Below are 25,646 nucleotides of genomic sequence, written 5' to 3'. Positions count from 1 at the left end.
GTTTTATGTTCAGCATTTGGAAGGCAGGCCTTCTACAGTGCTCCGTGTACTATTGGGCCTTGTTAGGTCAAAGGTGCAGATCATAATTTAAGCATTTCATAGGCTTAAGATGCTTAAGATACTCATAGGCTACTGAGTATCTCTTTTGGGACTGTTTGGGTTTGGGGATGTGCATTTAGTTTTCATTGTTATTAGTGTGTTGGGTTGACAGCAGACTTCTGATCTAGCTTGCTACTTCAGTGGAGCTCATTTATTGAGTATCTACTATGTGCAAGAGATCCTGCCATGATGAGGATCCTAATACAAAAGTTAGGAAATGAGAGATTCAGCCAGTAGAGGACAATATTGAATAGGGCTCTTTCTCAGAACATGTGTCCCGACTTTCAGTTGTCAGATGTCTTTTTGTCCTCTTTGTTCATTGATTAAGCGCTCCAGTGGACCAAGCACTGTGTTAAATGCTGAAGTTGTAAACACTGAATAAACCATTGCCCCTAATGGCAAGATCCTTCCCCCCTGGACCTCATCTATTTCCCAGAGGATTGGGGTGAGATACCAGAATTCTGACCCATCTGACACCCCCTCCCAGCTCAATATAGCTATTAAAATGTACAGACACACATATACACATGTACTTATAAACATGGCACATTTTTTTCCAGTTAAAACTTACCAAGATATAGTCTCCATGAAAATTAACAGTAAAAATATATATAAGACAAGTATAAAAGATTATTCTTGGAATCCAATCATTTTGTGAGCTCTCTCAAGCTGAATTCCTAGAAAAAGATATCCCATTCTCAATTAGAGGGTTTTTTTTACTTTTTTCTTTTTGTGGTCTTTTAATAATCACATAATCATAGTACTGTCTTTTCCTATTAAATATGAGATTGGTAAAGGAAGAAAAACATGACTGACAGCCAAGATTCCTTGGAAAAAGAATACAGAGTTAATAAATAGGCCTAAAGTAAATATAATGCTTCCCTATCTGCCCATAAAATAATACAAGTCTTGGGAACATTTTCACACCATTCATTTTTAAAATAAAGAAACTGCTCTGAGATAAGTACTTTAGAAATTACAAGGATGTAGGTGTTGTTATGAGAAATATATACAAAGGAAAAAAGGATAACTAAGTGTGTGGTGGCTGAAAGAATTTGAAAACTCCAACTGTAGGAGATTTTTTTCCATGACTTAACGAGACTTTCTTAAATACACTCATACCCCATGGAAATTCCCACTTCCAGATTAGGGAATTTTTGTATCCTCAGTTTTTTGGCTTTTTTTTTTTTTTCTTTCATCGTCTACATTAATAGAGTTTTCCCCTCTAACTTCATTTGTAAATATTTCACCTTTATTATACCTCTTCCCAGGCTGCAATTATGTTGACAATTTGCTGATTTATTTGAATGGTTTTCTGACTAGTTATGGTCACATTTGAAAAGCAACTGTGGTAACAGAATGACATATGACGACACAGTAAAACAGATTAGCTGTTGTAAACAGCTCCTTCGGTTCTGACTTGGCCAGCTTTATCTCCAGTTTTATGAGCCCAGACAGGCTACCAGTAATTGGTGGACTATAAGGAGGGCTGATATATATGGCCATATAAACCAAGTGAAGCTTTGGAATTTTCACATTTATTAGATGTTCACATGGCTTAACCAAGTCAAGCCACCACCACCACCCCCACCACACCCTGGCAAAAAATCTTAAGGAACAAAATGCCTGAATTAGGTCTGAAAAGACAACATCATTAGTCATCTTTGTCTCCCATAATCAAATAAGCAGGCTTGTGTATTGATATGGAAGAGCTCCATAAGGTAAGCAAATCATTAGTAAATCCTCAGAGGAGAAGTAATGAGACAGATAAGAATTAGCTTTGTGTATCTTACCACTTCTATATGAAGGTTAACTCATAAAAGAAATATAGGAACATATCTGCCATAGAGAACTACCCTAACTATAGTGAGATTTTTCCCCGGAAGACTTTTCTTGGTATGTGTCTGTCTGTGTATGCATGTGTGCACTTGTATGGATTTGTAGGAATCCAGGATGCTGGTAATTGGAGAAGGAAATGGCAGCCCACTCCAGTGTTCTTGCCTGGAAAATCCCAGGGACGGGGGAGCCTGGTGGGCTGCCATCTATGGGGTCACACAGAGTCTGACCGACTGAAGCGACTTAGCAGCAGCAGCAGGATGCTGTTAGGCAGCTGCTTCCCATGCCAGGCCTGCCAGGCCTTCCAGGCCTGCCGCTCGACCAGAGCACACCTCAGGGAAGGATCAGCACACCTGGAGACAGTTGGGATCTGGAGCCTGAGCTAACTTTTATCCTCCTAATAGAGTCAATGCTGCAGACAGTCCTAAGCATGCTGGCTCTGTATGCTTTACACGAGTGTATTTTTCCAGGGTTACCCACCCATCCTCAAGAGCTACTAATGGGCTGTCAGCCTTCCCAGGGTTGCTAATCAGAAAGAGTGCTTCCCACATTTCTCAATGGAGATAATTAGTATTATTTGCAAGATAAACAGCTCGTAGTAATCAAGGTAATGAGAAGAACCTTGTGTTTATTCAAAACCAGGCACTCACTGGAATAACACAGTTTAGACACCAAGTTAAAAAGAATCTATGAACATTTTCACTTAAGCTATATCTATGTGAAATTTAAAGACCAGTGATTATACATATTGTTCCAGAAGCAAATTCACATTATTATTGCACATTTTTAATTAACTGGTAGTCAAAATACATTCCCTTTTGTTCTGTTGTCATTCCAAATATGTTGAACTATCCAATATGATGATGATAAGACTGATATTAAAACTTTAAATCAAGATCTTAAAAGGTTGGATTGGAATTTCAACTTAATTCCCTTTCCTCTTTTTGGAAATTTTTCCTTAAAATAAGCAAGAAAGTTTAGAGGCTTAGATTTGCTTAACACATTTATACCTCCTAAATAGTGAAATGTATGTTACTTTCTGGTCTAGTGCTGTGGCCTTGGAGTTAAAAATAATGATTTTATTTCAACTTTATACTCTTAACCAAACTCATTGCAATCATATTGCCTTAATATCCTTACTGAGTGGATTAAATTGCTTCTAGGAAATACCTGAACTTCAGTGCAGAATGTTGGTGGTGGTCTTCAGAAGCTCAGTGTCTGTGGCTAAGTCTTGAAAAATGTGATTATTTTCCTGGAAATATTTTTACTGATAAGAGGTTTGTTGGACTTCCTAGAATATGAAGGAAATTTTAATAATCTATAAAATGAAGAACCGATATGTGTTTGCTTATGTTACTGCATGCTATAATAATTTTTTTTCCAGAATTTTGTTTTCTGAGACTTGGGATAAGAATTGATAGCTGAACATCTGCACTCCTGACACAGTCCCAAGAGTTCTTGTGAAAAATAGCTCTTCTGGACAGTGTTAGGTATAGGTACCTGGAAAGTCTTTAAAAATCCTTCAGGAAAAGGACAGGTCAAGGAAAGTAGAGATTCCCACTCAGATGCAAGGTAGGAAACAGCAAACGGATATAGACATAACAAACACCCATTTTTGTTCTTTATTGCTTCTAGGCTCAGAAAATATTTCTAGAGTTCTTCTCCACAAAGAAGCGGTTCCAGGGTTCCCTTTAGAAATAGTTGTAGCCAAAGACAATGAATTCCTGCTGTTTCAAGCCTTCTTCCTTTGGAGGACTTTAAGGTATTTCTTTAATTCCTCAGCTGATTCAATACAAGATGAGATGGAATTTCAGGGTGATCCTGTAAGCAGTACTTGATTGAATTTCCTCTTGCCAAATCCATCTTTGTGTGAGCTTTTTCCCATTCTCCTAAATAAGGAGATCTAAGAGCATTTCTTGCCTCTGAAAGAGGCCCACTGAAGACATCTCTGCCCAGCCAATTTAAAGGAACACTATTTTATTTGCTTCCCACAATAGGCAGATGCATTAATGTCTCCAAAAGTCTTAGTCTTTGTTCAGCTGATACCCTCCAAGGACACGGCATCACCATCATCCTTCTAGAAAGGCATCTGCTCTCTGGCATTTCATGTCAGTATTTTACCCCCATGGTTGGATGGCATCACTGACTCAATGGACGTGAGTTTAAACAAACTCAGGGAGATGGTGAAGGACAGGGAAGCCAGGCATGCTGCAGTCTGTGGGGTCACAAAGAGTCAGACAGGACTGAGTGACTAAACAACAACAACAACGACCATCTAAGAGCACAGAAAGATAGGATTTAAATGAGAATCATCTGGTCTTCAGGCCACGCCCCATCCGGATATCTTCCATATTCAGAGCACTGTTTCATAGACTAAAGAAAGAGTGTTGTGTGCTTTGTTGCTCAATTGTGTCTGACTCTTTGCAACCCCATGGACTGCAGCCCACCAGGTTCCTCTGTCCATGGGGATTCTCCAGGCAAGAATACTGGAGTGGGTAGTCTATCCCTTCTCCAGGATATCGAACAGGGATCGAACCAGGGTCTCCTGCATTGCAGGAGGATTCTTTACCCACTGAACTACCCGGGAAATAACAATTCCCAGTACACAAGTTTCAGATGCTCTAATAAGCCCAACAGATGTTTCCTCAAGCTCCTTTGTTTACTTGGATTAGAAACAATCATACCATGATAACATGATTCTAGATTCTTCAAACTTACTTCTTCCCCCACCAAGAACTTCCTTGTATCGAAACTATACAAAAAGTCTAATCAGCTCTTGGTTATTCACTAAGGACTATACATGTTTCAAATGTTGATTTGAAATACTCTGGTTCAGGATGGTATCAAATATGTCTCATTTCAGAGTTCATTATGCAGAATAAGAAATTGGGTTTCAGTAGCTTTGTAGCACTTCATTCTCAAAACACTAACCCTGATGTTAGTAATAAGACCAATTCTGAGATTACATATTAATATACTGGACTGAAAGCAGACTCAGATTCATTTATGATAATGTCAGCATTCCACTGGACAATTTATAGTTGAAATTTATAGTTGCATGTTTCTGTTGTAGTATTGTTCTTATGGAATTCTGAAATAGAGATGGCCTCACATGGTGGGAAACAGCACTAGATTGTTGAGAGGATGCCGAAAGGGACTAGATCGTAATGTTTGAATTTAGATAAAATGCTGGGAGACAGCTAGTTACCTGTATGTATCTAATGAAAGTGTTAGTTACTCTGTCATGTCCCACTCTTTGCGATCCCTGGACTGTAGCCTGTCAGGCTCCTCTGTCCATGGAATTCTCCAGGAAAGAATCCTGGAATGGCTAGCCATTCTCTTCTACAGGGCATCTTCCCAACCCAGGGACTGAACCCCAGTCTCCCGCATTGCAGGTAAATTCTTTACCATTTGAGCCCCCAGGGAAGCGGGCATGTGTGTGTTACAAATCAGCAGTTACTCCGGTGACAAAGGACGGCAGCAGGAAGTACCCCAGAGACGTGCGCCTCCACCCTCATGAGGCTCTCGAAATTTGTTCCACTTTGTATTCAAAAGCAAAAACAGTAATTATTTGTTTAATGTAATAAAATGAAATGACTAGTGTTAAAACGCTTCTTAAAAATAATTTAGACATCTGTCTATATTTAACATATCACAGTGAGTGTTGCGTTCAGCCTAATCTGTTGAGGGGCAGTTGAATAGTTTTAGAGTAAATACGTTCTGTTGAATAAGTGGTTTTGTTGAGTTTTTCTGTGTTTTAATAGTAAATGTTGAGGGAGTCAGAATTTGAGAGTTCTATGCTTCACAGTTTCTTCTCTCTGATGAACATCACTGATGAATGGGGAAATATTGATTTTAGAGGCACAAAATCATGTTTTGCTTCTTTACATTCTGCCACATTGTCAAAACCTGGAAGACACTCAGTAGGACTTGTTTTGCCTAAAATATTTACAATGCAGCATTGTGGAACCAGTACCTACTTAAATAGCCCTTCTATGCTTTTTTTTTTTTTTTTTTTTTTTTTTCATTTGGTAAACTAAGCTAAAGTTGTTATCCTGAATGTTATAGGGACGCATGTTGAATGTATTTCCTGTACTGGAGAAATGTGTGCTTGATATGCACCTCTCACCTGACTGCCTAGCAGGTGCAGCCATTGGATAACGTGTGGGACTGTTTGAGTCAGTGTTGTGGTTCTGATCCTTAATGCCACGGTTATTTTTTTTTTTTTTTTTTACTTTCTAGCCACAGATCACATTCCTCATCTCATCCATTAGTCAGGACATGGACCAAAAATAAGATGCACATCACCAGTGATACACATGTACATCACCATGTTTCTTAAATCCCTAACACTCATTGAAAGTACAATCCCATACTGCCCTGGGATTATTCTGCATTTTCAGTGTCGGTGTCATCTGCCCAGGTATATATTTTTCCATCATACACTTTCTGAAGGCCAAGTTTCTCATAAACCTAAACATCAGTAAAGAATACAAGCTTTGGGTCTGTGTGGATGTGCCCAAGACATTTCTTACCCATAAGCCATTCACTGAAGCGCTAGCCAAAGAGTTTAGAAGCCACCCCTGATCCTTAACTCTCTGGAATGTAGACCTAATTCCTCTTTTGATGGGATTGTCTGTGATGTGGTTTACTCAGATGTGATCCTGGTCCCCTGCTATATCTTATCTTTGTGGTTAGAATAATTTTGACAAAACCTCAGCAGTCTTATGGCTAAAGGCTGATATAGAGTTATCTTGGATGGGTAGGAAGACTGGTGATAAAGCAAAGCCTGTAGGTTTAAAAACTGAAGATGTGGGACTTCCCTGGTGGTCCAGTGGTTAAGAAATCTGTGTTCCTCTTGCAGGGGCACAGGTTCAACCCCTAGTCATGGGACTAAGATCACCACATGCCATGAGGGGCGACGTAGATAGATAAAGCAACTGGTCAACAATGTTTACAGTAAACTTTAAAAGAAGAGAGGAAAGCAACACTACTGTATTTAATCCACTCATTCTTAAAACTTGCCTGAAAATTAAACCACTTTTCGATATTTATATGTCAAAATAGATACTTTAAGTCATTGAAGACAATTAGAAGTTTTATAACAGCGGAACTTAGATAAAAATTTCAGGGAGATGTTCTTCAACTGCACTGTAATAAAAATAGAGAATGTGCTATACCGTCTTCATATGTATTTTTGCTGGGAGAATGCTGATGAAAGCATCTCTTTAATAAAGCCCTAGTTGCTCACCACCTGTGAAGAGTTGAATCACTGGCCTCTTTTAGCAGGTGGATAAAAACGTAGAACTCTTGATCTTAGCAGTGGCAGCTAAAACACTTATTTTTGGTCTGTCTTCCATGGTAACTGGAGATGAAACTTGAGAAGACAGTGTGGACTAATGGATAGACTGTTGGACAGGAGGTCAGGAACCTCTGTTCTGTTCTATTCACAGCCTGCTACTGGGTTGCTATGTAAACTTAGATAAGCCACTTACCCTCTCTGCACCTCATATTTTCCATTTGTGAAAACATAGGTTAGAGACATTCTGTATTTAGCGCTTCCCAAAGATATTGTGAAAACTAGCTTATTCTGAAGAAGTTCATAGCATCTTTGGGTTGAAAAGAGGCCACGTAAATATGTCATTGTCCCTGTTCCCTTGGACGGCACTCTTGCCATGGACTGAGGTTGTATAAACTGTCCATTATCAGTCACCGCCAAACAGGTACCCTCGTAAGGTGCTTTGTATCGCACAGAAGCTGAGCGTGTGACCCGACAGCCAGAACACCTGGATTTGAATCTGGGATCCACCACTTACTAACTCCATGACCTTGGGCAAGTCAGGATGCTAGATTTCCTCATCAGTTAAAATAGGGATAATGATAACACCCATCTCATTGGACTGTGATCTGAAATGAGAAAGCATTTATGAAGAGCACCTTGGACACTATGTAGATATGTAATACACTGTATATATAAGTGTGTGATTACTGTTAATCACCCAGAGCAATCCTTCATTATTAACACAGCAGGGAAAGATCGCCTCTGGCCTTGGTTTTTTCTGTGCATCTCATCCCAGGATGGTTGCTCTCTCCTCCGGAATGCGTGTGTCTCACTCCCACTCCCATATGCCCTGGGCCCTGAGTATAAGCTCCTATAGCTGATGTTATCTGCTCTGTCATCTATAATAATTGAGAGAGTGTCACATAACAGATCAAAGAAATTCAGATGTTTTAAAGTCTCAGAAACATCTCTGATTTAGTAACTTGGAAAAAAAAAAAAAAAAACTCAAATAGATATCAGAAGTATTGCAAAATGGAGAATGAGATAATTGACTCCCTGTGTCCTGATTATTATTTTAAAAACTCAGAAAACATCAGGAGGAGATAGAAGAACAGTTAAAAGTTTACATTCATTTTAACCTTTCTTGCCTGCTTTCTATTGAAGGTACCCAATGTATAAATTGCTCAAACATAAAGAACTAGAGGATCGGATTTTCAAAAATCTAAATAAAAATATTTCTTTTTCAGGGGTTAACAACATTATGAAGGTATAAAAGTTTAGGATCTGATGAAAATTATTGATTAGGTTTTTTTTCCTATAACTTACCATAGTGTGGGATTTCAAAGATTGAATAGCATTTAAGAGGTAATCATATGTTTCACTGATTTTTTTTTCTCTCTCTCTCTGTTATTAGAACCAACCTACATCACAATTGATCCACCTGCATGTGGGGAGTTATCAAACTGTACCCTGACAGAGAAGGACTGCATTTATGGTTTCAAACTCGATCACAATGGTTGTCGAACCTGTCAGTGCAAAAACAGTGAGTACATGGAAGCCTGTGTTTTTTCAGAGCCTGAATTGATATTGTCAAAGCACATTATGTGATTGAATATCCTTTTCATTCCTGTTCATGTCATTGCCTTAGCAACCTGAAAGAGGGAAAAAAGTGTACTTAATGTAAACACACAGTCAGTTGCAGAAAAAGAGCTGCCCTTTATTCTGCTTTTCGCCTTCATTTCATTATACATCAGGATACTCCTTATTGTCCAGCTGCTTCGTGGGTGCAGCCTTGGGAGCTCTGGGGCACATGATTCCAAACACTCCGGACGCTCTAAGTACCATCCTTGTCTGGGTCATCCAGTGACAAGGAGGTCACTCACACAGAAGTGTCACATTCCACATGTGGGCACCATAATCTTTAGAATGCGCTCCCCTTTGTTGACCCCAACTCTTCTCCATGTAGATTCCAATCATGTCTCCACCATGATCTCTGAAAGAAGATAGGGTATATTATATTGCATTTCTTCCTGGGGGAAAAAAAAATTGCCCTTCATGTTTAAAACGATTTTGAATTCCTCTAAATCTTCTACCAGAATAAACATTTTTAGTCATTCTCCAGGTGATGCAATTTCTAGAATTCTGTTGGGTCTTTCCATCTTTTGATACACTTAAAAATATATCATGGTTTTCATATAAATGTATGGCCTTAAGGAAACAAACAGAATACTCCAGAATTTGGTCTGATCACTGCCCTGCTATTGTGTGGCCTAAGTGCTTGTTAGCTCTTTGGATTATACACTGTCAGCTAACACTGAGTTTATAAGGATCTGGAACCAGTTGGTGCTTTTTGCATTAGCTGCTATTAGGTGGTTCTCATCTGTTCTGTACTTGGACATTTGATTTTTTTTGTAATGACATAAATGCAGGGTTGTATTGAACAAGAAATTTCCCTGAGCATTTTCAACCGTTTACGAGCTAGTTGGGAAATTTTTGAATCTTGATGATATGATCTCATACTTTATCTGTGTCTCTCAGTTTATATTAAATGAGCATAACTTACATGTCCTCATCTAAATCACTGCCCTAAAATAAGTTGTACAGAACCAAGGACAGGGCCCTGTTAGCACCAAAGACCTGCCTGTGAAATGACTTTGAACACAATCTTCACTTTTTCTTTGGAGTTACTCAGCTAACATCATAACAGCTCCATCTCCACAAAGAAATCTTGAAACTCTTGGCCTGTACCTTATCTAAGATCAAAATACATTCTATTTGCAACACTTCTTTGCTGGAAACCCTACTTTAAACGTGATGAAGTTGGTAGGGTATGGATTGTTTTTCACAAACCTATACTGCCCTGTGGCTCAGCTGGTGAAGAATCCGCCTGCAGTGCGGGAGACCTGGGTTCCATCCCTGGGTTGGGAAGGTACCCTGGAGAAGGGAATGGCTACCCACTCCAGTATTCTGGCCTAGAGAATTCCATGGACTGCATAGTCCACGGGGTCGCAAAGAGTCGGACACGACTGGGTGACTTTCACTTTCAGCATGCTGCCTCCTGGTAGTCGTTGGTTTCTTTCCTAAATGTCGAAAATCCCACGTTTAAACGTTCATTCTGCAGGATTTTCAGTTGTCAGTGTCAAGCTTAGTTTCTGTAGTGTTAGTCCTCTGTCCTTTTGAATCGACAGTTGGCCTCTTTAGTTTTCTGAACTTTTTCTTTTTGCTCTCATGTTTCCAAATACGGACAGTGCTTCTATAATCAGCAGGTTCTCTGTGAGCCTCTAGGTATAATTACCCTAGGCACAGAGAGTTGGAATCAATTAATGTAGAGAGATGATCACCTTCTGATTTATCAGTGTTCTTGGACTCTGTATTCCTCTTCTCCTTAATTGTTCAATGCTGTTCTTTGTAAGGATATTTTTGATGAAGACCAGATACTCAGTAGAAGTTGCATAATTCAGTTTTCTCAGTTACTTGTTACCATCATACTGTCTGCCAGATGGAGTTAGTGCTGCAAGGGAGATTATCAAACTCCTGTGATGATGGTTGTTCCTACCTCTAAATTTCCCATAAGCCTCAACCAGTCAGGGACTGTCTGCCTTCCTACACTTGTTTCTGTTCAGAGGAGGGCAGGTCCCTATTATACACCTATCTGCCTTCTTTATCTCCCTGTGGAAGGCCAAGTTCACTAGGCACCTGCTTTGGCAGCTGTATCTGTTGGCTTAAATGGTCAGCTTGAGTTTTTTGACCCCAAAATAATTAGTAGTATCACAAAGAGTTTACATTTTAATCCTTCTCTTGTATCTCTTGAGCTATATACCCATTTTGATCATGGGAGCATACCTAATATTTTTCCCTGAATTTTTTGAAGTCTAAAGATTTATGTTTCATTGTGCCTAATCACCCCACTCACAGTCTTCACCTGGGCTTTGGTGTTGTGAACTTGTGGCCACATGGGCACACTTGCATAAGCACCCAGCTGATTCACAGTGAGCCCTTTGTAAGTCAAATCCAAAGAAGCAATTTCCCTCAGTTGTCATTGGAGCCAGTCAAAAACATCTGACTGGCTTTTCGCAAGTTGAGACTATCAGGAGAATTCTGCTCTGCCTGGCTTTGTCAAAGGAACAGCCCCACGTCCTGCTTGCTTTGTGCCTTCATTTCATTAACACGTAGGAGGAAATAAGTACAGGAGACCGTTGCGTTTTGTGTCAACTGGAATTTGTCATTTTGTCTGCATCAAACAAGCAAAAGTACACGGAAGGTACATGACAAAGCCATAGAGCCTTCCTGCTGTCATCCCCTGCCATTAGCAATCCTGACACCTTTTGATAGGTGAGTCAAATTAAACCAAACTGCCACATCCTCAGTTGTCAGATTCTTGTGATTGTATGGACCCAACTCCCCACCAAGCCTCTGGCATCAGACTGACTTGTCTCTGGGTGATTGGGTAGGTTGCTTTATTTCCCAGAGCCTCTGTGTCTGCGGCTATACAGGGCAGGTAATAATACCAAATTAATGGGTTATTTGGAGGACAACTAATTAATGAATGCAAAACTAGCTTTAGTACCTGACATACGGTAATTGTTTACTCTGCACAATAGCTGTTTTATAACATGCTTTTCTGAGTCAGCTGGAGCTGGCTGACGTGGAAAGCCCCCAGCTTCCCCTCCTCTGCTCCGACACCAGCCTGCCTCGCGTTCTGCCTGTCCTCTGCGGGCAGACATGCAAACAGCTTTCCTTTCACCTTTTCATTTTAACCCTTGAATATTCTCCGTCTCTTTCACCTGGTTTTGAAAAATGAAAGTCCTTTGTACTGAAGGATGGCTAAATATGTTCTTTTGCCCGTTGCAGCTACATGTTAAGTATGGATTTTGTCTAAATCTCTCCTTTACATTATTTTTCTGCATCCCACCGAAGTCGGTTTCATATGCATTGGTCCTAACCATCTATACCCAAGTTTTCCCTTAGGAGTTAGACTATATGTATAGACCACTGGTGTCAAGATTTCTTTCTTAAAATTAAGACCAGCACCAAATGACTGTTTCTCCTCTGGGGCTGGTTGGTTGTTTGCTGGTTCATTCCTTTCATTCATCTAGCATTTATTGAGTGCCTACTATATGCCAAACCCTAGGAGTACGAAAAAGATAAAAATGGACCTTACCCCTGACTAGTATTGGTAATGTGTTGGTAATATTGGTTATATGATATTAGGTTGTAATGCTATTACATTATAGTCAAGCATATCATAGATAGTCACTGAAGATTGAAATCAAAACCCAGAAGAAACACATCCTTAAAAAGAACATAGAGGGACTTCCTGGTGGTCCAGTGAACCTTCCATTGCAGAGGGTTGCAGGTTCAATCCCTGGTCAGTGAGCTGAGATCCCAAATACTTCAGGGTCAAAAAACCAAAAAGATAAAACAGAAGCAATATTGTAACCAAGTCAATAAGGACTTCAAAAAATGGTTCACATCAAAAAAAAAAAAAAAAAATTCTTTAAAAATAACCTTAAAGGTATATGACAAAGGATGATTTTATTTGAACATGTTGTAACTTTGCTTTTTTAACCTGTAACAAATAACATTTCTTATAACACTCTGAAGCAAAGTAATGCATCAGGAGCATACAGACAATTTAAACTGTCCCTGACTCATTTTTTCAAAGACATATTTAGAATAAAGAAAAGAAACATGGTGGAAAATGTTTAAGAATGCTCAGTAGAAACGGAGGTCAAAATCAAAATCATTTGGATGAGCTACTAAAAATAACTTTATTGATACCAAGCTGTTAGTAGCATTACTTTAACCAAAATGTTTGCCGTCATACATTATGCACTTCCGCTTACTATAGGTACTGTATATAGTAAATGACATCCATATTAATTAAATGGTGTCAATCTTTTAGCATCTCATTTACATTTTAAAATCAAGTGGATTTCATCAAATTATTTGTAACTTCTCTTCCAGTTTTTAACATTCTGTAATTCTAGGGATTAATAAAAGCTTTTAGCTAGAAACTAATGCAGACATAGAAAACTAATGGTAGCAGGAAGAGAAAAAGCTTTCAGCGTTTTCATGAAATATATATCTGAAGCAAGCATCTAAAGAAGCTTGCAGCATCAAGTGCACAGAGGCAGGCTCCTGTTTTCATGTCATTGTTACTCTGAACAGACACTTATCAGGGGCAAAATTGGGACCACTGTTTGCAGGGTTACACTTCTTAATTTAGCAGCCTTGGGAGCTCTGTCTGCGGTATCCTTAGCTGCTTGCAGATGGGCGGGAACTGCCAGAGCCCCAGAGCGTGAAGCCCTGTGGGGAGAAGCGCAGCGCAGTTCTGGGGGCGCCGTCACACTGTTCTGTGTGCAGCCCCCGTGGTGCTCCCTTAAAGCAAAGTACAAACCGTGCTCCCCACAGCTGGGGCCACGCTGTGCCCCTGGGAGCAAAAGCATCTTTTTTTCTCCCAAATAAACAAAGTTTACTGCATAGCTGCTGTCAACCAGCCATATCATACAGGCTCTGTAGTTCGCCATTATTTATCACTTCTCTTCAATGGAAATTTTCCCCTCTGGATTGGAAGGCATTTTTGGATCACAGTGAAGTCATACCATTGAAACATTATAAACATAAAGGTTTCCCTGGTGGCTCAGACAGTAAAAGCGTCTGCCTACAATGCGGGAGACGGGGTTCAATCCCTAGGTCAGGAAGATCCCCTGGAGAAGGAAATGGCAACCCACTCCAGTACTCTTGCCTGGAAAATTCCATGGATGGAGGAGCCTGGTGGGCTATAGTCCATGGGGTCACAAAGAGTCAGACACGACTGAGCAACTTCACTTTCACTTTCACCATTCTTTCTACTGAAGCTTTTGAAACAAACCTATAAACCCTACCCATCTATAAATAAGATGTTTCTAGTGTATCTGTTCTCATCTTTTTGTAAAATGTTTGCCTTAAAGTTATACTTCTCTGAAGAAAAGTTCATAATTGATACATGGATCTAGGAATACTTTGAAATCTTTAATGTTCCCTATTTCTGAGTTAGATATTTGGAGACATTTAGAATGGCATCCCACTCCAGGACTCTTGCCTGGAAAATCCCATGGACGGAGGAGCCTTGTAGGCTGCAGTCCATGGGGTCACGAAGAGTCAGACACAACTGAGCGACTTCACTTTCACTTTTCACTTTCCTCCATCGGAGAAGGAAATGGCAACCCACTCCAGTGTTCTTGCCTGGAGAATCCCAGGGACGGGGGAGCCTGGTGGGCTGCCGTCCATGGGGTCGTTCAGAGTCGGACACGACTGAAGCGACTTAGCAGCAGCAGCAGAAAAAACTTAGTATCAAAAAACTTTAACAGTATTGTTAAAGTTTTTTGATACTAAGTTTTTTCATCCCATTATTTTCTATGAGCATGTCAGTCTTGATGAGAGTGGAGGAGTAAATAGCAAGAATTTTGACGGGTTCATTCCCTTACAAGTACTTGTTGAGTGCTCGCTCCATGGTGAACACCATGATAGCACGTGGACTATAAGTGGGTCCCTGCCCTAGAGCTCCCTTCTTCTGGGGAGGGAAATGAGATAGCAGGCTGATGAGCTATCCCAAGTCAGGGCAGCACAGTGGCAACCTGCTCAAGAAGTCACAGCCAGTCTGAAGACCATGAATGTCCTGTGTTTCTGTTTAAATGTAGCAGCCTTTGCTTGAAGTTCCCTTCTTCTGCAAAGCAGAGGTAAAGACAGACTTAGTTTCTTTCAAAATTTTTAAGCTTAGTTGATGCAACAGCTTTTATTAAGGATGAAAGCCCATTCTGCTGGGTTGGCCAGAAAGTTTGTTCAGGTCTTGCCGGCTAAACCTGAACAAATTTTTTGGCCAACCCAATAAATTTAAGATCTGTGGGAAAACTCCTTGTCTTTACAGGACCACCAGAAAAATGAAAGCACAGAGGTGCTCAGACTTAGGGTTTCAAGGAATTCAGTCCCCAGGGGTGTTCTCAGGGTGTTTTTAATTCCCAACATAATGTACTTGATGTCAAGGTTTAAAATTTCTGCAAATAAAAAAAAAAATGGACTCACAACTTAGATCTTGGTGTCAGAGAAAGAAGTGTGGCTATGAAAGTCTTCTCCCTCCTTCATCATCCCTGTAATAATGGGGAAGCAATGATGACCTTTCAAGCCATATAATTATAAAATTTTAAATGAGCCATTTAGAATATTGCTTTTAAGGATGCAAATTAGTAATCAGTAATCTGCTTCACTGTGTGATACAGACCCATGAGGTTACATTAAATATGTGTAATGAAAGGTTTATGATGATGACAAACTAGAAAATTATACCATAAATCACATTATCCTTTTTAAAAGATAGCATATTAAATATCAAGTGTTGCCAGCTAAGATTCACAAAAGATGCTGTCTTAAAATATTTATGTAAAACATGAACCCATTTCACCTATTTAATTGTAGTTAAGGTTTAAATTTGGGGGCTTCCCTGGTGGCTCAGTGGTAAAGAATCTGCCTGCAATGCAGGAGACCCTGGTTCGATCCCTGGGTCGGTACTATCCCCTGGAGGAGGGCATGGCAACCCACTCTCTTTCTCTTGCCTAGAGAATCCCATGGACAGAGGAGCCTGGCGGACTGCAGTCCATAGGGTCACACGAGTCAGACACGATTGAAGCAACTAAGCAGCAGCAAGTTTTAAATTTAGATTAAAGGATTTGTGTCTGGAAGCGACGTGTATTCTGTTTTTCCCAATGACGTGTACATTATTTACAATGTTTATGCTCAAAGGATATCCACATAAATGCATTTATCCAACAAAAGTAGTCCCTGCTTCCCATTTTACCGTCCACACAGAACACTGATGAAACATTGCCGCACTTTCGCCATCATCATATCTGCTTCTTTAAATTTGATTATCTTTCAAATTCTGCATTTAATTTAGACAGACATCAACTTTCTTTAGTTACATCACCAAGCATGCTTTTCTTATTTACCTTAACATTTTTATTGCTTATGTTACTCTTGTAATCCCTGTGTCACACCTTTTAAATTTCTTTAGAAGATTTCCGTTAAGCTAATAGAAGTTTCTTGTGCCAGCCACCATCTCGTCTTCCCTCTTTTCCCCTCTTCTACAGTAAGTTATGACTGACTCAGAGGACAGTTAGCCATCACTCCAGGTTCTGCCAACAGGGGACAGTTTGAACATTTCAAATAGTGGATAAACGTTAATCTAGATATTTCTTTGGCACATACATTTTTTGTCAATTAGCCAAGTATATCTAAATAGCTGAATATTTTTCAGCAATGGGGAAAAAGTATCTAGTTGAAACACTGATTATTTCACTTTGTATTAGTTATTAGAAATATACCTCTTAAGGAAAAGGTAAGCAGTCCTTTATGCCCCATATAGTACACAGTATTATACAGTAACATCTAAAACTCTTAAAAGTAAACATATGTGGATGTGCTTCTCATGGGCATGCAGTAGGAACAAAATGCATAATGAAATTTGAGGTGTAAGCTTCCAGTTCTCACATTTGAATAATAAACAGTAATCAGTGGTTTGAAGTGACCGATAAGAACAAATTAAATAAAGAAACTTTATTGAGTATCGTCAATAAAGTTGAGCTTTATTCTGTATATTAGTACCAAAACGTGAAGCTACATTCCGATAACCATGATAAACGTGAAATGGCACGTTTTTAACCATTGCTGATGCTCTGGTGGAACTGAGAACTTCACATCTGTGGAAGACTGGAGGATCAGGGAAGGCGAGGGTGTGTTCTGGTCCCTTCATCTGGAAGAAACGTGCTGTCCGTGTGTCTTCACAGGGGAGGAGCTCTGCACGGGCCTCGGGCGAGGCTGCACCTTGAACTGCCCCTTCGGCTTCCTAACTGACGCCTACGGCTGTGAGACCTGTCAGTGCCGCCCGCGCCCCCGGAAGTGCAGACCTACAGTCTGTGAAAAGCATTGTCCATTCGGATACCTGTACGTATTTCTCAATCAGAAGAGCTCTTCTCGGTTGTCTGTAACTTGAGGAAGTGTGTTACCTGTTTTTGGAGGCTGTTTTTGTGTGTTTGTGAACAAATCAGTGATGTACTGAAGTCCGAAGTATCTGTGCTTGTTTTGTTAGAGGAATCGGAAAGTGGGGAGAGGAGGTATGTCCAAGGATAGGAATCAGGTTTTACTCTTTTGGAAGACGGGCCAGGGCCTTGTTATGACACTGCCCTTTGGGCCTGTTGGGTGAAATCTCCTCATAGGCAGGACCTTTGGACACTGCCAGAGGGAGTGGACCTCTCATGAGGTCCCAGAGATGTAAGCCCTTCGACTTTGCACAGCTGTCCCAGCAACTGTTTTGTGATAACCTATTCAATCCATACCTTAGGATGAATCAGTAGCTGTCAAGCTGCTGATTTGCAATATGGAGCATCCTTACCTGCCTCCCTATCTTACCTTGATGCTTGTCTACAGTTTACACTATGCTTTTTTTTTCAGTAGCAGTAGATTTTATGAATTTCCTTGGAGATAAGAATTATGACTTAAATTTTCAAATATTCTTGATTGACTCAAACCCCATGAACATTCAGATTATTCTCGGGAAAATAGATATTTCACATTTGTTACTTTACTGTCTGTCTTAGCATCTCCTTCTGCATGTGTCAAATTGGTTCCTTAAAAATAGCCTTTCAGAATTTTTCTTTCTCATTCCTGCCTTGGTTCCTTCCGTTTTAGTCTGTCTCCCTTTCCAATATGATATGTTTATATAATGCTGGTAGTATAAGGGACTTGGAGCCATCATCTCTTGCCCAGCATCTTACAGGCATTGTTTTTATTATTCTCCCTGGAAATTCATGTTTAACAGGGAGAGAGGAACCTTAATTTTAATTGGATAATTAAGTTGGAGACATTATTCTTTTAAAATTCCCCAAGTTAACTAATAAATCATCATTATTCTTAATCCTAAAATGTGAATGCAATACTAATAAAAGTAGAGTTATTTCTTAGCTTAATTGCTAATGCAGAATAAAGGATTATTATCATAATAGTACCTACAACCTTTTGCTACAGCATTATAACAGTTCAGAACGCAGGCTGCACTCAAGTCCAAACTTCGTTTTGGAGAGGAATCTCTTAGAGGATTGTAGATTCCACTTGATATTCCTGTCATTAAACACATTCAAGGAGGACCAAGTTGAGTGCTGTAGGCAAATGAATGGCTAGCACATGTGTTTCAAGGACAGCCTCTGAAGGAGAAATCTTGGCCAGACACCACATGGGAGTATTAGGTTAATGCTCATGTACACCTGCTGAGTGGATCATTACTGTGTTTATGCAGCAAATGCTTACACAAGGGAGGGGGTTGGAGAGAAGGAATGGATGGGTGAATAAATGAATGTACAAACAAATCCATTAAAGACTTGTTAGGGCTCAGAAATGGCACAGTCCATGACATGAGTATGAGCCATTCATTTAATTCATTGTTTTCATTATATTGACGTAAATATGTAAACCCTGGTGTTAGTTCTCATTCCACTTAGCAGATTGTAGTTTGTCACTTGGGCAGTTCTATACCAATGTTTCCCACAGGGCTGTCTTCTTTTAGAATCTCTTAATTTGTCCAACATAAGAAAAAACAGGGTTTATTTATTTGTTTGTTTTTAGTTGAGCACCACTGTTGCCACTTAGGGCTCCCTGGGATGGAACTTAAACGTAGCTAGACTTAACTCCTTCTCTGCTGCCCAGGAAGCCCAGCTAGGGGAAAGCGTGTGGAGGAGATGTTAAGTCTAAGAGAGGACCTGGAGCTGCAGATAGTGAACAGAACGAAGAGGAGAGCAGATGAATGCCTTTTGTAACAGAGAAGATCATTCTCCTTTTAGAGAAAACCATTCTCCTTTTAGAGAAAACAAGGAATTGTTGCTAAGAATTTTTTGGTCCTTGAACTATGGTGATATTTTAATAAGCACATATTTATTATCATCTTCCTGATGATAATTTAGGCACAAAATTTAGGCACTCTAGTTTATATTCTAGTTTATATTCATCCAGCCATTTTCCTTTATTCTCTGTGCTTCAGTCATGCCCCATAGGTGGAGCATTTTTCAATTGGTATTCTTTATTGATGAATGAAATAATTATCGGACATTGACTGTAGAACTTCTCAGATGTTTTATTCTTCATCATGTCTGTGTGTCCTTTAGCTCTCTGTCTGTGTACTACAAGATTCTGTAGATATCTCAATAAAATGTTTACTGGTATCTGAAATTTCTTAAGAGAATGTGGTCATGTGAGGAAGGCAATGACCCTAACAAAAGGAGGACTTCTGCCTTTAATGCTGGCCTCCAATATTGACCAGCCATATGTCCTTCACCTTCTTATTCATGGAGTTCCACATTCATCCTTTTTTGTACTTGGTACCACTTTTCCTAATCAAATCAACAGTCATGTCATTGAGATTCTGATAGTCATATCCTAGAGACACCTCAGTGCTTGGGCAGTTCTAACCCTTGGCCATGGGTGGATGGTGGTCATTGCCCCAGGGAGCTAATTACTCATCACTCCAGGGGGTCATGAGAGAAGAAGGCCAAATCATTCTGCTTAATGACAACACCACTTCCATGACCCTGGGGTGAGCACTCGGGCGTCATTTGAGACTTTCAGATTTTCTGACCTCTGACAAAATTTTAATTACCCAGGAAGAATAAGCACGGCTGTGACATCTGTCGCTGTAAGAAATGCCCAGAGCTCCGGTGCAGTAAGATCTGCTCCCTGGGTTTCCAGAAGGACAGTCATGGCTGTCTCATCTGCAAGTGCAGAGGTAAGTGCCAGTGCATGCCCTTGCCCCAGAAACCAAGAAAAAGACAGCCTGTCAGTGAAACAGTTTCGCTGGTCATTGTCCGCTCTGACAGCACCATCACTCTCTAGGGGACCATCTCTTGAGCTCCGTGGACTGTAGCCCCCACTGCCCACCCTACTTGGTTTTAGAAAATCCCGTGAATGGAGGAGCCTGGCGGGCTACAGTCCATGGGGTCTCAAAGAGTTGGACAGACTGAGCACATAAGAGAATGTAGAGTGAAAGGAGGAAAATTCAGTTATAAGCCTTCCAGAAGGAGAGACACGGATTTGTAAGGGTTTTTTTCTCCCATTTTTCAAAATTGAGGGCATATTTACATGAATTCTTTTCATGATCCTTTCCCGTATCACGAACTGTGCTCTGTAAACGGGATTTTTTGGTGACTGGGTAGCGCTGCCTGTGAAGACACTGCAGGCTGTTTCTCCTGTGCGGTAGCTGCTGCTTTACCAGGCTGCCTTCTGTCTGTCCAGAGGTCTCTGCCTCCGCCGGGCCACCCGTCCTGTCAGGCACGTGTCTATCCATGGATGGCCATCATCATAAAAATGGGGAGAGCTGGCATGATGGATGTCGGGAATGCTACTGTCACAGTGGACGGGAGATGTGCGCTCTGATCACCTGCCCCGTGCCTGCCTGTGGCAACCCCACCATTCACCCGGGACGGTGCTGCCCATCATGTTCAGGTAAAGGCTGGCTGACGTCTCGTTCTCTCCCTAAGCAAGCGACTTCTGCCTCCTAGGGCCTCATCACATCTCTAACTCTGGGGGGAGCGCAGGGGACGACCCCTGGAACACACTTCCAACTCTCTGGTTTTCATCAGCAGTAGCCACAAGCATCAACAGGGCATGATAAATGATTAGCCAGAAACCACTAGACTATTCTAGAGCTCTAAAAGCACTCTCCTAAATTTTGAAGGTTTGAACTCCATTTGTATAAAGGTTTGTGGGCTTACGTACTTAAAATTAAAACTTCAGCCCTCCACTTTATGGATAGTGTATTGAGGCTGAATGTGTTAGTTTATCGGAGGGGCTTGGTGTTGATTTTATCTCATGAAAGCTTCTTATTTATAAAGTAATAATCGAGAGGGAGAGAATTACTGAAATCTGTGGCTATTGCTTTTTTTTATTCCTAATTAATAGATATATGGCAGTCTTGTCACATGGAGATGTTTAGAGTGACCACATATCCAAAACATTTAAAATCATAATAATGCTCATCAAAATAAGTTAGTAGAAGAACAGATTTATAATTCACAGTGCTCCAAATTATGGTTGTCCATAACAGTAATTATTACGATAATACCTCATCTAGTGCCTTAACAAGCAAAGAGCTCAGCACAGTTTTATATTTATTATTTCTTCCACTAAGTGGAGGTCATTGAGTTAGGGAAAAATAAACTCAGGCAGATTTTCATTTGGAAAACAGACACAGAGATTAACTCTCTTAACCAAAGTAAAATAGTGTGTCCGCTGGCTGGCCAGAGAGACGTGAAGTCTCCTGAGTCTTGCATCAGATTTCTTTTAAAGTTGAAATGTACTGTTTGCGTTTAGAGTAGTGATGGTATTTCCCCTGGTCAGTCCTGGTTCTGTATCTCCCTCTGCCTGTGCAGCAGGTACACTCAAGAACCTGAGATCTGGGCCTTTGGCAGCAAGGCAGGCTCAGCCTGGGAGGGAAGGTACCACACACTAGCACCTTGGTCTGCACCTGCTTTGCCTGCCAGGGTGGGAGTGGGCAGAGGGGCACTGGAAGTCCCTTTCAGCCCTGAGATTCTATATACCTGATAACTAAGGAAAGTTCTAGGCAGCCTCCATGCCCCTTTAATAGTGGGCCCGGTGACAAAGTTTGTTTTGTTTCCCCTGGTTAAGCCAGATGTGCTCTGTATCTAAACTGTTTCCTGGTTCATGTTTTGCTAGTTAAATATGAAAAACCACCAGTGTCTACTGAAACAGAAGATAAGTGAACAAATCTAATGAGACAGAACTGATTTGACTCTTAGGGGAAAGAAGAATCATTTATTCCCATGAAGACCCCCATGCTTTAATTATGAGCATGAGAGTGTAGAGTGTGGCCTGCATCTGGGTCTTTGCTAAACTTGGTACTCAATGAAGAACTCTAACTGGTGGAAATGCAAAGATACTACTGAGAATAGATGACTGACTTGAGTATGGAAAGTCAGAGAAACAAATGTAGTTTTGTCTATTACAGAGATATGGAAAGTTCCTATGCAAACACACACAGAATTATTAGTGTGTAATTGTGGATGAGTGACTATCTAGACATACACATACAAAAACATATAGGTATTGGCATACATAAATATGTAGGTATGTTTTCTTCCAAAAATCTTCAGTGAGTTGCCATGTATGGATCTTTCTGAATAGATACCCCAGCACTGATACATTCACAGACTCCTACTCCTACTTTAAAGAGTATTTTCTCCTATCTTCTATTCAGAGATCAGCTATTTTTCCTTCTGAGATAAATGAGCAACCTCTGAATCTTCTGATAGAAGATTCGCTAGATGATACAGTTTCTCAGATTTCTTTCCCCTATCTCTCTTACCTTCTACCTTTTACTTTTTCTACCTTTCAGTTTTTCTGTCACATCTGATCACTCATGTTTTGCCTTGAGGCACATGGATGTATATAGCAAAGGAAATCACAGTAAGGCACCTGCACACACATGTCATTTTTCATCTGACCATTTTCCCTAGTCATCCACGTTTAGAAGAGCAGCAATTCTCAACCCTCTGCAAGTCCTTTCCAACGGGAGCCTCTCTCCAACATTAGTGTGCTGATGCTCTTTGGAACAATTTTATCTTTTCCTGTAAGCCATGAGAAATGTACTTTTATCTCATACCAGCCCAATTTTTATCCTAATTATCTTCCTCTCTACTTCCCTCATATACTAGAATGTCTGGCCCAGTTGCTTATGCACATAAGTGCTGGCTGATGTCAGTTTTCTGTGGTATGTACACTTGGTCAAAATTTTAGTCTTTACTAGCTCCCTGGAGATGAAGCTGTCTTAAAAGTTACCTTCTTAGCTGGACCCGGGCCCACACCACTGTATCTCCACAGTATTGCTAACTCTCAGGCTGAACACTGCTTGGAAAGACACAGCCCATGAGTGCTGAGGAGATGTCAGCTCTGAGCGTCTCTGCACAAACAGAGTAGATCTTCTGGGGCCCGATTTCCGCTGAGCTCCAGGCGTGAGCCCGCCGCAGTGTCTGCAGACAGCTGCTCCGCGGGGTGCCCCACTGTCAGCACCTTCTTGAAACGCCTGTTGTGTTTGGATGATATGAACACGGTTAATATCTTCATACTTCTCGTTTCCCCAGCACAACTTCAGGGCAATTCCCAGTGCCTCTTCAGACGTTTTCAGCATTAAATTCCCTCTCTATCTTTATCATCTCACCAGGAGCTCCAAATTCCCCCTCCACTGGGGAGAAAGAGCTCATACTTACCGTCAACCTCTGAGCGTTTACCTCTCTTGATCATATCACCAAATGTTTAGTCTCGTGAGGTTTCACACTGTAAATTCTGAAAAAGCAGTCCTGCTCACTGGGCTGACAGCTGGTCTATAGTGGGGTGTGTCCTGCTTAAGAGCAGGACTTATTTCTGAGCCTAAAAGGACCCAGGGCCCCAGAGATAATGAGGAGGATGAGGCACAAATCAGTTGGCAATTCTGTTTAATCTGTAGGCATATTCGTGATGCAAAGAAGCATAGACTTAGGTTCAAATGCCTTGTCTCCCCTTAATATTCTGAGTTCTCAGTTTCATCATAAGTAAAATAGGATAACAGTACCTGTTCACACAGCTGGTGTAAGGAATAAATGAAGTAACACATGTAAAGTGCTAAACATGGAAACTGGACCATAGTGAGCATTCAGTTGGTGAGAGATCTTTATTCTAGACAATCCTACTCATTCACAGACATCCCCTAAGAGGCTCCTGTTTCCTTCAGCAGTGAGGGTCCCTGTAATTTAATTGTCTCGACAGATTCTGTCATTCCATGTTGACAGGCTTGAACCACTTCCTGAAAAATAGCCCTTCTGCCTTATATTTCTGTGCATGGAATGTTTTCTCCCCTGTCCTCCGGGTAGGAGCCACCAGTTCATCTCCTGTGTCCCTCAAAGCCCACAGCACCGGGTTCTTCACAAGCTGGTGAGACTTCAGCCCGATCATTTCCTGTGTTTGGCTCTTCTCTCGTTCCGCAGATGACTTCGTGGTGCAGAAGCCAGAGCTCAGCACGCCGTCCATCTGCCACGCGCCCGGGGGAGAGTACTTTGTGGAGGGAGAAACGTGGCACATTGACACCTGCACGCAGTGCACGTGCCACAGCGGGCGGGTGCTGTGTGAGACGGAGGTGTGCCCGCCGCTGCTCTGCCAGAACCCCACACGCACCCAGGACTCCTGCTGCCCACAGTGCCCAGGTAACCGGCGCTGCGTCATGGGGAGGGCCAGGGCCACAGCCCAAGCCTCGTCATCCTGCAAGACCAGTGGGCTGGGTGGAGCCCATGGGGTAACAGGCCAGGCCCAGTCACCAGTATCCCAGACAGAAGTGACCCGGGCAACTGGCTTCCTGAATGCACTCCCTTCTGTCGAGCACATGTTTGTGCCATATGCCAAGTATGCTTTGCACCAGAGGTGACTGTAAACAATAACAGAAAATTGTTTCTACCTTTTTTTCCCTTAACCCTAAATCTCAGACTCAAGAGAGAGTCCTGCTGCACCAAATTATTCCAAATGATTTTGCTATTGTGAAGTCATCTTTGTCATTACAAAATGTGAAGAGCAGTTATTGATAAAGAATGTAAAATTATTTGAGAAACGTAAGATATATGTGTTTGATGAAGATACTTTGTTAAACAGAAGAATTGCTAAAATATGCATAACACCCACATTTTCAAATCTGCAGTGATTAAGATCCGAAAGTATTAAACGACCAGCACTGCATATGTCCAAAGAGCACTTTTTTTTTTTCAGTCTTCAGATAATCTGGCCTTAGCAGATGAATTTATAGTCATGTAACAAATACAATGAAATTTTGTCAGACTTTTTAAGCATAAATTGCTGATCTTGCAACTAAAGTAGCAATTCTAATTAATACCAGAATATATAACTTTTTTCCAGAAGACACTTAATTTGTATAATTACCAAGTAGATAGCACACTAGTGTAGTTTTGCTATTGCTCAGTCTGTTATCTTTTCAACTTAAATCAATAATCATTTATTTTCTAAATGTATATTCTTAGAGCATTTTTGCTCAGTAAAACATAAACCCTTGCATTTGATTAGTTTCTTTACATTGGATTGTCTAGTCAACCAACTGGAATCTATTATTCTGTCATTATGTAACCAGCGTAATTGATGTCCAAAATCTTCCTGGGTTCACATTGATATTTTTAATTGCATCAGATGAAATTGTAGGGATAGCCACATTTTTGCTGTTGTCATCATGCCCTGCTGCTTAGGTATTATCTTAGTACAGAGTCTTTGGTGTAATTTTCAACCATGTTAATCTGAAAAGCTTAATTAGTATGACATCTTTTCTAGTATAATAGTTGAGATGTGTTATGTTGTTATGATATAC

The 25,646-nt window shown here is 40.7% G+C and overlaps 1 protein-coding gene across 3 annotated transcripts in view; it reads left to right on the top strand.

The window, feature by feature from the left end:
- Nucleotides 1-25,646, top strand: part of CRIM1 (cysteine rich transmembrane BMP regulator 1) — a 209,689-nt gene that overhangs the window by 144,969 nt on the left and 39,074 nt on the right. For all 3 annotated transcript variants that reach the window (XM_070379739.1, XM_070379740.1, XM_070379738.1), the window contains 5 exons: nt 8,631-8,759; nt 17,038-17,194; nt 19,900-20,021; nt 20,528-20,737; nt 24,271-24,486. In XM_070379739.1, coding sequence (XP_070235840.1) covers nt 8,631-8,759; nt 17,038-17,194; nt 19,900-20,021; nt 20,528-20,737; nt 24,271-24,486 — 834 coding nt within the window. The remainder of the gene's footprint in view (nt 1-8,630; nt 8,760-17,037; nt 17,195-19,899; nt 20,022-20,527; nt 20,738-24,270; nt 24,487-25,646) is intronic.

This window comes from Bos mutus, chromosome 11 (assembly GCF_027580195.1).
Source record: "Bos mutus isolate GX-2022 chromosome 11, NWIPB_WYAK_1.1, whole genome shotgun sequence".
In the NCBI taxonomy this organism is placed as follows: Eukaryota; Metazoa; Chordata; class Mammalia; order Artiodactyla; family Bovidae; genus Bos; species Bos mutus.
Note: the sequence above shows the minus strand (reverse complement) of the source record. Positions and strands in the feature narration are given on the sequence as shown.